This window comes from Physeter macrocephalus, chromosome 4 (genome assembly GCF_002837175.3).
Source record: "Physeter macrocephalus isolate SW-GA chromosome 4, ASM283717v5, whole genome shotgun sequence".
Lineage (NCBI taxonomy): Eukaryota > Metazoa > Chordata > Mammalia > Artiodactyla > Physeteridae > Physeter > Physeter macrocephalus.
In genome coordinates this window covers 62258910-62271485 of record NC_041217.1, presented here as the reverse complement: position 1 = coordinate 62271485, position 12576 = coordinate 62258910, and the positions used below count along the sequence as shown (strand labels likewise).

General features: G+C 42.5%; 1 protein-coding gene across 4 annotated transcripts in view; it reads left to right on the top strand.

Annotated features, from left to right (window-relative positions):
• SELP (selectin P) overlaps window positions 1-12576 on the top strand; it is a 45128-nt gene that overhangs the window by 10783 nt on the left and 21769 nt on the right. For all 4 annotated transcript variants that reach the window (XM_028488695.1, XM_028488693.1, XM_028488694.1 and 1 more), the window contains exons 2-6: window positions 4796-4886; window positions 6584-6970; window positions 10195-10302; window positions 10774-10959; window positions 11478-11663. In XM_028488695.1, coding sequence (XP_028344496.1) covers window positions 4796-4886; window positions 6584-6970; window positions 10195-10302; window positions 10774-10959; window positions 11478-11663 — 958 coding nt within the window. The remainder of the gene's footprint in view (window positions 1-4795; window positions 4887-6583; window positions 6971-10194; window positions 10303-10773; window positions 10960-11477; window positions 11664-12576) is intronic.

The following is a 12576-nucleotide window of genomic DNA, read 5'->3' as shown; positions in this document are numbered from 1 at the left end:
GCCTCCCCCATCCCTACTGGACCCCTAACCATGGGTGGGTCCTGCTGGGTGTAGGAACTCCTCCCCTCCCCCAGCCACCCCTCAGGGGTCCAGGCCCCAGGGGTCCGGCCTTTACTTTTGCTTCCCTTCCCTCCCTCCCACTTCCTCAGGACCTGCATGGCTGAGGGGGCCTCAGTGGGCAGAGGATCAGGCCCGGGATCTCAGCAGGCTTCCGGGGGCCCAAGTGGGCAGGGGAAAACTGGCCATGCTCCCTTTTGATCCTCTGCCCTCCCAATGGTCCCCCAATTTCCCCCTTCAGGAGTGGGATCCCTTCCCCTCCCCTAGCCGCCCCTCAGGGGTGCCAGTCCTGTCCCGCCTCCACTTCTCCTCCCCCCTCACTCCCCCCAATGCGCCACATCCTACCCAGTCGCTGGGGGTTCCTCCCGTCCCCTTAGGTGTCCGTGGTCCCCCACTGGTGCCTGGTAGGTGCCCTAGTTGTGCAGAGATGTGAATTCCACATCCTCCTAGTATGCCATCTTGACCCCCCCCAATCGCCTTTCTATGGTACCATTCCTGCCAACTTTGTAAGCCACCCAGAATGCTGGAAGCCATGGGATTCCTACTGGCATTTACTACCTCTTTCTATGCAAAGGTCGAGGGAAAAACACTTCTGGATCCTTCTACTTTGTCTCTGCCTCTCTCTTCACCCTGCAATCACTTTTAGTTATTTGAAAAGTAAAATTAAAGATTACCATGGTGCAAAGCAGCCTTCATGAAGGTTTACACAGGTACAGGATGTTATTTTAATGACCCCATCTCAGACTCCTTCCCAGTGACTTCCAGTTTGAAGCAGGTTGCCAAAGAACATTAAAGTAAAAATTAGCAGAGCACATGGCTGCTCCTCCTAGAGAGGCATTTCCTGGTGTTTCAACACTTAACTTGTTTAGTAACAAACACCAGGACAGAGTCCTTAACTCTTCACCAATGTAGACCCCTGTCCTAAAGATGACACTGAGAGCAGGGGCAGATGCGAGAAGGCTTACCCACCTCAAGGAAGTTTCAGAGGGAAATTATTACTCGAATGAAGGTTTTTAAGCATCATTCGTCCTCCACACCCACACACAAAACCCTTGTCAGTTGCCAATGAGTCAAGGTGCTGCCTTACATTTAACACAGAGATTTGAACTTGGGGTCCATGAACCTTCTGAAATTGTCTAAAAAGCTGCAAGTCTGCAATTTTTAAAAAAAGAATCCTGACTATGGCTTTTATCAGACTTTCAAAGGAGTACAGGAGTTCTGTGAAAATAAGAATCACTGTGTTAACCCAACATACATTCCGGTGCAGAAGCTTAGGCAAATCATCTAAATTTGCTGAGTCTCAGTGATAGGTAGTGATGGTCGTCCCATCTCGAGCATCCATGGTCTAAAAGACCTGCTGAAGAATGCTGGAGAAATGCCTAATTGATTTGGAGTAATCTTTATGGTTTCCTACAGCTCTCAAACATTCTATGAGAGGTGATGCTTGGTATTTGATTTTAAAAAACAGAGAAGTATGGTCAGATTAAAGCAGGGGACACCCAATGACTTGCATTTTCCTTTCTTAGATATTGTGTCTTGATCAGAAGCACTTACCAGTCCTCTAAAACCTTATAATGTTCAAAACTAGCACTCTGTCTCTCTCTCTCTCTATTTTGTTTAAACCAAACCATACTGAAAAGTTTAAACAAGTTAAAACATAAAACAGCTCTGTTGGGATAGTGGGAGGAGTTGGGAATGGAGATAGGGAATAGGAGCCTCACCTGGTCACTGTCCCAACATACTTCCTTGAGCTGGTCCCAAAGCCAGAGAAACCCCTAGAAATACTCTCTACAGGAAGAAAACCACTTTCTAAGGGCACAGGAAGAGCACCACTAGATTAAAAACACTGCGATCCTCCTCCAATCTAACTGAGAAGAAATGCAGTAGAGTTTCAAAGGCAAATATTGAGGTCCCCTTCATTAGGCTACACTACTGTGCTCTTCACCAGCAATATTTTTGCTTCTGTACCTCCGAAAAAATTCTGAAAAACTAAATAACCTCTTGAACCTTTCTAAGTGGAGAGCTAAAATTTTTCATCATAAGTTTTTAATTAAAAGATGGACTTTCCAGTACATTATAAAGATTGGCCTTTTACAGTAAATAAATATAACGTCATTTCCTAGAATTTATCCAATGAAATAAAATACCATAGTGATCTGATAACACTTATCACTTAAAAAAACATAAACTAGTTTCTAATAATAGGGAATTTTATATTATTCATTTTCTCTTCTTTAATACCTATTTCTATTTCACTTCCTCTACAGAATTTATTTTATTTATTTATTTTTTTTGTATAGAATTTAAATCTAATTCATTTTTAAGGTTAAAGTATTTTATTGATCACTATATCATACTTCTTTACACAAATAAAAACATAATTAAGTTGAAATGTAAAAGATGCAATTTTCTGAAACCATAAATCTCTGCTAAATTTTTCACCTTTTTGATTGAGTTAGCATGACAATTACTTTTAGTACACAATTAAATAAAATAGCATAAACATACTACAAATTTTGATAAGTAATTTAAACTTCCCTATTTAAAATGCTGTAGAAGATGCATCTCTACATGAGAAGAGGGGCTTTTCCCCTATTCATGTAACCTTGTATGAATATTATTTATTGATACAATCAAACAAGTTCAGCATCAATTCTATTCCTAAATTTCATTTTTTGAGGATTTTTAAGCATTAAGGACTTTTATTCATATGACTAAGTAAATGGAAATGGAAGCTTATTATAGCAATGTCTCTCAATTCTTTGAATTCCTTCCAAGTTTCATGTACCAAATTACAGAGTGATGTATTTTCAACATTTAGTCAATGGTCTAGCATCTGACAACTTAAGTGGGTCTTCATCAAAGCTGATGAAAAGAGAGAAATGGAAACCACTGGACTTGAAACAGATTTGTTACACTATCATTTGAAGCATTCAAGTTGTCAAGATCTAAACCAATATTTTGGATGGTCTCTGTTTGGCACACCCACTGATGTTTTTTACATACAGAGGCAAGGCCTAATGATAAATAAAAGTCAAGTTATAAAAGGTATGATTTCTTTTATAAAATGGGAGAAGGACACATTTGTAAGCAGATTGGTTTTAGGAAAGTGCACATGTTGGAGTTGAGAATCTGAACACAGATTTACTTAAATCCTCCTTGTTTGTGTACCCCTTGGGAAGCCAGGCTCATTCTGGTTTAAAGATTTCTGCTGTAGAATCTGGCATGGTACTCTTTGGGTACTGAATAGAAATATGGTACTAATAATAGCTGGTGATATAATACAATCCACAGAGAACTCCAGGGGATTAAGTTTCCACTAAGGGATTATCACCATACTTCCTGTGCAAATAAACAGCACCATAAATCATAACATTATGATAATCCCAGTGTTTGATAATAGGTCCTGCAGAGGTCAGTTGATTAGTGTCCTAGTTCATAAGAACACAAAATGTGCCTGCTTATTAAAGCCAATATTCAGAAACTCCTAGATGGAAAAGTGCCAGGCTTCTTATAGAAAGATAACCCCACTATCTGGGAGACTTGCACTGATTTGTGTTGTATCCACCTCACTGTCTGGTCTGGCTGTAGTCAACAGTGTATATGCACTGTGCACATGCACACACACACTACCACCACCCACCCTCCCCATACAGCCTACATCATCCATCTCTGGAGCCCAGCTGTGGCAATTGAGAATTTCTATATGGGAAGGGTTTGGGGTAGCAATCTGGCTGGAAGAGCAATAAAGCTTCAATTGCAAAGCAAACGCACAAGTTTTATGTTGGTGGTTATATTGGGGTAGCTCTGGATGAGTACAGATGCGGCAGCTAGGCTTGGTCATGTCACATATTCTATCATCGACAACAACGCAGCATGGATTTGAAAGCCTGGAGGTTTACAAAAGTAAAAAAGTAAAGTGGAGAAAGCTCTTGTTTCAAAGTCAGGCTCTGCTTCTGTCCTTTTGAATGTTACTTTAGACTCTCCAACCTTCAGTATTCTCATGTGTAACATGAGGGTGTTGGATGAACATTTACAGAACTTATTTGTCTAAAAACGCTTTAAAAATGTTAATAGATTTGATGAATTCCCAACAGAAGGGAGCTCATGAGAAATCATACTTGCTATAGATCCAAGGGGAATACGTTTATTATTCATATATTAATTAAAAGTAAATATATATGTATATATACATGTATACATTAAGCATTGGATAATATTATAGATATACGCTGAAATGATAAGGCAAGAAAAGAAAACACATCAATAATATAGGATAGATGACATAGCACAGCACAATTAGTTGATGCTCTGTGCATCAAAGTATAGGTCAGACAACTGTATGGATCATGGAGTTTCTGTGTGACTTCTTATTACTCTTGGGTATGGCATACCAGTTCTTAAAGGGAGATTATTGCATAATAATAATGACAGTGTTTTTTTACATAAATATTACAAAATATGTCAGAAAAGCAAATACTAGTGGCACAAAGTAGTTAATAAATATTTGTTGAATGAATGAAGAAATGAATTTTGTCCTGAGCCTTGGTGCAGTGTCCAACTGGGGTAGGTAGGACTCAAGCAGAGCAGTGAGAAATAAAAAGGGAGTAGATGGCTTGAGCCACCCCTAATGGAAACAGGCAGGATTGTAACTCAATACCATGATTATTAACTAGAATTTTTTGGCCACAGTGATTGCACATGGATACTAAAAGGAAGTTTTCTTTTCTTATTACAGGCCAGCTGCCTAAAAGCCATCTGGAACTGGAGATTTCAGAGAGTGGTCTTCAGTACCACCCAACTCTTTTGCTTCAGTGCCCTGATCTCTGGTAAAGTTTATGCTAACCCTTCACCTGGCCCTCAGTGATTAGGGTAACTTCTCCAAGTGGGAGAAGTTAAGGATGGGAGCCGGTTGTTATGAGGTATTAGAAAACAGTTCAAGCCCAGGTTCCTGGAGGAAAAATGCACCCGACACCATCCTATTGGTAGAAAAGGCTTCAGGAAGAAAGTAAACAGATATACCCAGGGCCAACTTCTCCATTAGACTCAATAGACAGAGGCCCACGTTACTTTTAGGGACCCATAAAAATGCTTTAATTTCTTTAAAAATCATTTTCTTCTAGGCCTCCCCAAAATGCTTTAGTGTATAATACTAATATGTTCACCTTCATACCAATGCAGTTATAAAATACAGTTTTTAATATTTTATTATCGAGGAAGGGAACTCCAAAGGCAAAATTGCCTAGAGTCCATGCAAGCCAATATGCAGCCCTGGTGACATCAGAATAAAGTCTTCGGGCAAAAAAATGCCACAGAGGTGCCTGTGAGGGAGGCACAAATGGAAACGACCGTCTTGTGGGCAGCAGAGAAGAAGGTTGAATAGGAACGAGACTTTATAAACAGGAAATAGAGCCATTTCCAGGTTTGATTGCTTACATTGTACACCTCTTCACATGGGAACTGGCCTCTTCTGGCTGGGGTGGGCTCCCACCGGCTAGGATAACATTACCTCGCATCATAGTGCCCTTTATACCTTTAAGGGGCACATTCTTTATTTCATTTGAGTTCACAAACGTCCCTTTAAAAAGCCTGTTTTAAGCCCTATTTTAACAAGTGACTAAGCAGAGATGGAGGAAGCAGAGTAATTTATCAAAGGGAAACAGCCCAGGGCAGTGGAATGAGTGTAAGATTGCAAACCGGGAGATGCAATGAGCCTCTGCCACAAACCTGTTGTGTTTCACCCAACAAGTATGGAGCAAATGCTTGTTAAGTGCCAGGCTCTGTGCTTGGTGTTAAGAATCCAGAGGTAAAAAGAGACCACCATCAGGATTCAAAATCTAGCACATGCGACCCATGTCATATAGACAGATGCTGCAATACCTGGCAGTAAGGGAGGTGGAGACAGAGAAGGGTACAGTGGGAGCTGAATACCAAGCCCACCTGGAGAAGTCAGGAAAGTAGGGGAGGAAAGTTACCACGCCTAAGCGGGCAGGGCAGCCAGAAGAGCAGGAAGAGCACATGCAAAGGCATGGAAGTGGGACTTAATGTTTTGCTAAAAAAGTAAATATGGTGGGTGATGAGGCTGGACCAGCAGGTAGGTGCCAGATCATAAAGCATCTTACTTTCCATGTGAAGAGTTAGCACCTGGAGATATGAGGCAGCCATTGAAACATTTTACATGTCATTTACTTTGGGCTTGGGCAAATTATTTAATGTCTCCTCCATTTATAAAAGGAGAAGATTTGATGACCTCTACGGTCCCTTCCAACTCTGGTATCTTATGATTCCAGATCTTGAATACCAAGGATCCTCAGAAGAGGACATTTTCTTATTCCGACTTAGTGTATACTTTCAAGTAAAAGATGGTAACCACTCTTTTTCCTTAAAACAACTAGATTAGACAAAAAATGGTCATGTTTTTGGTATTTGTCTTCTAGTCAAACTCATCTGACTACACAGAAGTGAACTGCTTACAATCTCCTTCTCATTAGGGGTGCTAACCTGACCCACACTTTCCTTTACTTAGAGCTAATTAACCAGAAAGAAGTGGCAGCATGGACCTATCACTACAGCAACAAATCATACTCATGGAATTATTCCCGGGAATTCTGCCAGAAGTACTACACAGATTTAATAGCTATCCAGAATAAAAATGAGATTGCTTACCTCAATGAGGCCATACCTTACTACAGTTCTTACTACTGGATTGGGATCCGAAAGATTAACAATCAATGGACCTGGGTGGGAACCAAAAAGACTCTCACCAAGGAAGCTGAGAACTGGGCTGACAAGGAGCCCAACAACAAGAATAAAAACCAGGACTGCGTGGAGATCTACATCAAGAGTTCGTCAGCCCCTGGCAAGTGGAATGATGAGCCCTGTGGGAAAAAGAAGCGGGCACTGTGCTATACAGGTAGGGCCTTCTCTGCTCAGAAATCTGACTGTTTATAAACAATGCCTTCCCTGGTTCGTTAATATAGCCCCCGAGTCAATAACATTGAGTGTCAAAGTCAGGGACATGAAAACAAAGAGTAAACTGTCAATCAAGCAGCATTATTGAGCACCTTGAAGAATATAAGTTCAGGATTAGAGAAAACTGGCCTTTTGAAGCCAGAAGGAAATTTTAATATCATCTGGTCCACCCTTCTAATTTATAATTGATGAAATAGATGCTCAGGAAATGTGTCTCCTAAAATTTACGTCCAGAGCTTTTTTGTACCCCTGTGCCCTAGAATAAGAGACTGTGTAAGTTGAGAGGGAACTTGGCCTTGCCTCTAGGAGATACAGTTGTAACTAATACCTATCGAACATCAGTATATTCCAGGCATTACTATTAGTTCATGTGTCATTAGTCTATTTAGTATTAGTTGCATTTAGTCCTCATGAGAACCTCATCAATCAGCTCCTTCTACTGCCCTCATTTTGCTGATGAGGGAAAGGCTCAGAGCTTTTCAAGAACCTGTCCAAGATTCTAAGTTCCTTGATGATGGAGCCAGTTTCAAACTCATGTTTACTCCAAAGGTGGTAGTTTTAGCCACATATACAACCACACTCTTTGCTCAACATTCTCAGGAGGCAATTTGAGAACATGACCAAGGATGACAGTGCTTTACAGATTCCCTTCAAAAGCAACATATCTCCAGGTCCACTGGACTTTGGTAGGGGATGAGGGGTGAGGAAAGGGAAGAGGTAACTGAAGGTGAGATCCTGTGAGTATATTTGATTCTCCACTCTCCAGATTCCAGATTTTCACGCAGACCTGCGTGAAAGCTTGGTCTTCCTGTGGTCATGCGCCTCGTGCCAGAACTGATTCCATCTTTCTGATGTGGCTTCCCATCCAGAGGAGGCCACCTTGCCCTGGGTAGCATACAAACACTGCAGCTAGGGAGAGTATGGACTGCCCTGGGCAAGAGAGTCCTGAATACTCTGAAGCTTCTTCTTCAATAAATCATCTTACAGATGCCACACTCTGCTATATATGTTCTAAATTTGTTAGATTATAAACACCTCCCCTCAGAAGCCCTCAACAATAATGGAACAGAATACAGAGTATAGAGTATTCCCTGTACTTTCTCCCGCTCCTCATACAGCCTCCTAGCTGAGGGGAAACATATCCATACACACATTGTCATGTAGTCAGATCTCGTTTTACAAATAACTTATTATTATATTTAATAAATAAAATAATGACCTGTTCTTTATAGGCCAGGACGGACATTATGAGAGTGTTAGCTCATGCTACTGGTCTCCCAGTCAGCCCCCTACCCTTCCTGGGCTATGCCTCCCTATAACTGTCCTGATCAGATTATCTTGGCTGCCACGAGATGTTCCAATATGCCACTGCGTCCCCTCCGCACTCAAACTTCAGCCTCCATATCTGCAAGAGAGTCTTCCTCAATAAAGCTTGCAAGGAAGAAAAGAGATTGAAAATTACTGGCATGAATGATAATGAACAAGGGCACTCCTCTAGCCTGCAACTATGGCAGGCATCACTAATTGGTACAATTTCACCCAAACACAGTTGGCTTCCACCTCCACTAATACAATACTCTAGGCATTGATTGCCATTTTGCCATCCAAGATGTAAAGAATGTAGGGAACCATCAGTTCTCTGTGGGAGATAGATGAGAAATAGATAGGTACACTACACTGCAACAAAAAAACTAAGCTGGAATAATTCCCTAAATGTCAGGATTTCTTAGACCTCAGAACAAGGTGTCAAGGAAAAAAAAAAAAGATTGACTCACCATTATGTTCTTTCCTGGAGATCCAAGAAATAGATAAGTTATCAACCTGCCTGGAAATCCTGAAATGGAATAGAATACAGAACATTGGCTGTTTTTCCATTCCTAGAGTTCTGAGACCCAGAGGAAGCTACAGTCAAAACAAAATTTTTATGCTCCGAGAGCATAGGGCAGGCAGGTATTACTGTAAGTCACTGGTGGGTCAAGGTGAATAGGGTGGAAGACATGGACCAAACTTCTATTTAGGAGCTCCTGTTGCTTCCTGCATCTTCTCTTTACCTGGAACCCTTCCCAGTGGTTCAGTGCAGCTTCACCAAACTCACTGGCTGCCATCGGAACTTCCTGCTGTAGAACACCGCATGGCTTATAGAGCTACAGCATCTCAGGGTTAAGAGGGAATATAGAGACCAAATAGCACAACCCGCTATGTGACATATGGATTTCCTCTTGTGATAGACCCCAATGTAGACCAATGGTTGGCTGGGCTTAGGAAACACCACCAGAAAAGAGTCAAGCCACAGACCTTGCTCCCAGCTATGACCTCATCAATAAAAACACTCAGTGCTTTCATGGTATCAATTCTAATACTAATCTACCACCAAGGGCCTAGTGCATACACCCTCAACAAGTCTCTTACAGGAAAGAAACTCTGCCCCTTCTATGTGCTGTCACCCAAGTGGCACAGACTTAGTGAGGAGGGCCTGGCAGGCCAGTCATCTTTGTACCATCTAAATATGGCATATTTAGACTTGTGACACAGTTCCCCATAAGGTCATTTGTCCTTGGCCATGAGTAGGTCTTAAGGAACAGGTCCTCTGTTCCTCCTCCATGTGGTGTCGGGCATAGACTTAGACCAAAGATGGAAGAGCTTTGGCCCTAACAGTGGGCAGGTTGGGCTCAAAGAAGTAACTTGCCTGAGGTCACATAATATTAGGGAGTGGAGCGTGGATTCTGACTATGTATGCAAGACCCCTGCCACCCCTGGTTCCTAACCTCCATGCTGTGATATTTGTCATAGGAGTTTCCATAATAATACAACTCTATGAATGCTCTTAGTTAAAAGCCACAACTATTTTGTACCACACAGAGGAGTTTCACCATCTACACATGTATTGGTGGCTCCATTTGTCCCTCTGTGTCCGCACATGGCAACCCCTCTTCAGGTAACACTAAATGCAGCCTAAAATCGAAGCCAGGGAATGCTCCAGCAGGCTCCGACAGTGTCCTTCACAGGGAACAAGCTGGCTCTCCAGGGGATGCTGTGGTTTTTCTGTTGTCTGGCTAGATCAAGCTTACCCAAGTGGGACTAAGTCTGTGACTTGGAATAAGAATCCAGCTTTTCTTCATACCTCCTGGGAATGCCCATGATTCTGACCCTTCTTTATCCATGCAGCCTCCTGCCAGGATATGTCCTGCAGCAAGCAAGGAGAGTGCATTGAGACCATCGGAAACTACACCTGCTCCTGTTACCCTGGATTCTATGGACCAGAATGTGAATATGGTGAGTCCACTATTTTGTTGAGAGTATTGTGGTCATTGGTCTTGTGCTAGAGGTGATGCCAGGAAGAAAATCATGTTGGAGTTGCTCCAGTGAGTAAAGGCTAGTCCTAGGGCCTCTCTCTACCATCTGTCAGTCTGCCTCACTCAAGTTGTCAGAGACACACACTCTGGGTTAAAACACTTTATTCTTAGAGAGAGCATTTCCTCCCCAAATCTCAAAAGGTAAAAGGGAAATGAAAAGGCAGTAAAACAAAGAGAACACTTTCAGGCTAATTTTGCTTGTTGGGAATAAAAACCAGAGAAAGAATGATTATTTCCCAAGATGCAACCAATACAAAGCTAAAGATGAACAGGTTGGGTTAGAAGTCCAGGGAGACTGGTTTAGGTGGGTTATACAAACAGTTCAGCTTTTAGCAAACCTGACATTGTCTTTCCACCTGCAAAGAAAGAAATCAATATTTCGTCCCCACAGTCACAGAGTGTAGCGAATTGGACCTCCCTCAACACATGCTCATGAACTGCAGTCACCCGCTGGGAAACTTCCCTTTCAACACACAGTGCAGCTTCCACTGCGCTGAAGGGTACACACTGAATGGACCCAGCGAGCTGGAATGTTTGGCTTCTGGAATCTGGACGAATACGCTTCCACAGTGTGTAGGTATGTAGACCCAGTTCTTTCCATCTTTGCTCACGACTAGAATTTCAGAGGGGAGAACAAGCTTCTCCCATTTAAAAGACAAGGGAAATAATGAGGATCTACATTAGATGGGAAATTCTGCTTATGACTATTACCCGTCAACCAGAGTAACACTGATTTTAATTTTCATGATTTTGTATCTGTGGAGTTAGGTAGTCAGTTTAGCTCTTGATTCTCAGGCAAAAGCAATACAAAAGGGTCCTTCTCCCTTTGTTAATTGCAAAGTGAATAGAGTACAATAATGATTTAGGGGTTGGGTATTATTAATTTGATTATTTTACCTTGCTTCTTTAAAAAGTAAACAACAAAAGGATGCTTGGATCTTTCCAAACAGCTACTGAAAGTACCATTTAACCACCAAAGTTCATCACCTGCCTGACACTTTGGGAAGATGCAGACAGCTGTTGCAGCATCTTAAGGCTTCCAAGGTGCTAGGCATAATCTAAGGTCTCATGCCATTGTTCTGTGGTTGTTTTTAGCTGTCCAGTGCCCACCCCTGAAGTCTCCTGAGCAAGGAAGCATGACCTGTTTCCACTCTGCAAAAGCATTCCAGCACCAGTCCAGCTGCAGCTTCAGTTGCGAAGAGGGATTTGCATTAGTTGGGCCAAAGGTGGTGCAGTGCACAGCCTCGGGGGTGTGGACAGCCCCAGCTCCAGTGTGTAAAGGTGAGTTTCAGGCAGTTGGGGATGTATAATGTCCACTGCACCTGGTTCTTGATGGGAGCACAGAGGAAACTGGCTAGCTTATGGAGAAACTGGCCTGAATCACCACAACTTGATTCTCCTTTTACCTACCACTCAGTTAGATTGTGTTCATCTGGGATAGGAAAAGAGTGTCAGGCTCTAGAAAAAAAAAAAAAGAGGCTGATTTTACTACTTATTTTAAACAAAATTTAAAAGTCCTCCTTTCCCCAAAACTCACTGCCCTCAAGCAATTTCAGAACGACCTCTTTCATAAATTTCACATAAGAGGGAAAGGGTAGCATCTACATCTGTAAGTAGACACTAGAAGACCTACCAGGACAGGTTTATAGCAGTAAAGGGAATAAAGGACATTAGAAAAAGCTTGAAGGAGTCTTTTATTTTAAAGAGATTTAGGTCCCCCTGAAGCCTGGTACTACATACAAGTCTGGACAAACATCACTAGGGTCTCCTGAACCTTACAGATTCCAAGCGACACCTGGATTTCCAGAGGTGGATTCACCATTGCTCTCTAGCTGTGGGCATGGTTTTTCTCCTTCCTCAGTACCTTTCTCTCTGTCCTTGGTTGTTCTCTCCAGCTACGCAGTGTCAGCTCCCGGAAGCCCCTAGCAAAGGAACCCTGGACTGTGTCCATCCCCTCACTGCCTTTGCAATGGCTCCAGCTACAAATTTGAATGTGACTCTGACCATCAAGTGAGGGGCTGGACACACTCTGCTGCACTGGCCCTGGCTGGGGGACTGCACCCTTGCCAGCCTTCGAGGGTAGGATTTTTCATTAGCAGCCCCCAGTGCACCGGGAAGGAGTCACAGCACAGTGGAAAGATCAAGGGCTCTTAACATCAGGATGACCTCCTCCAGGCTCTGGCACTGAGACAGG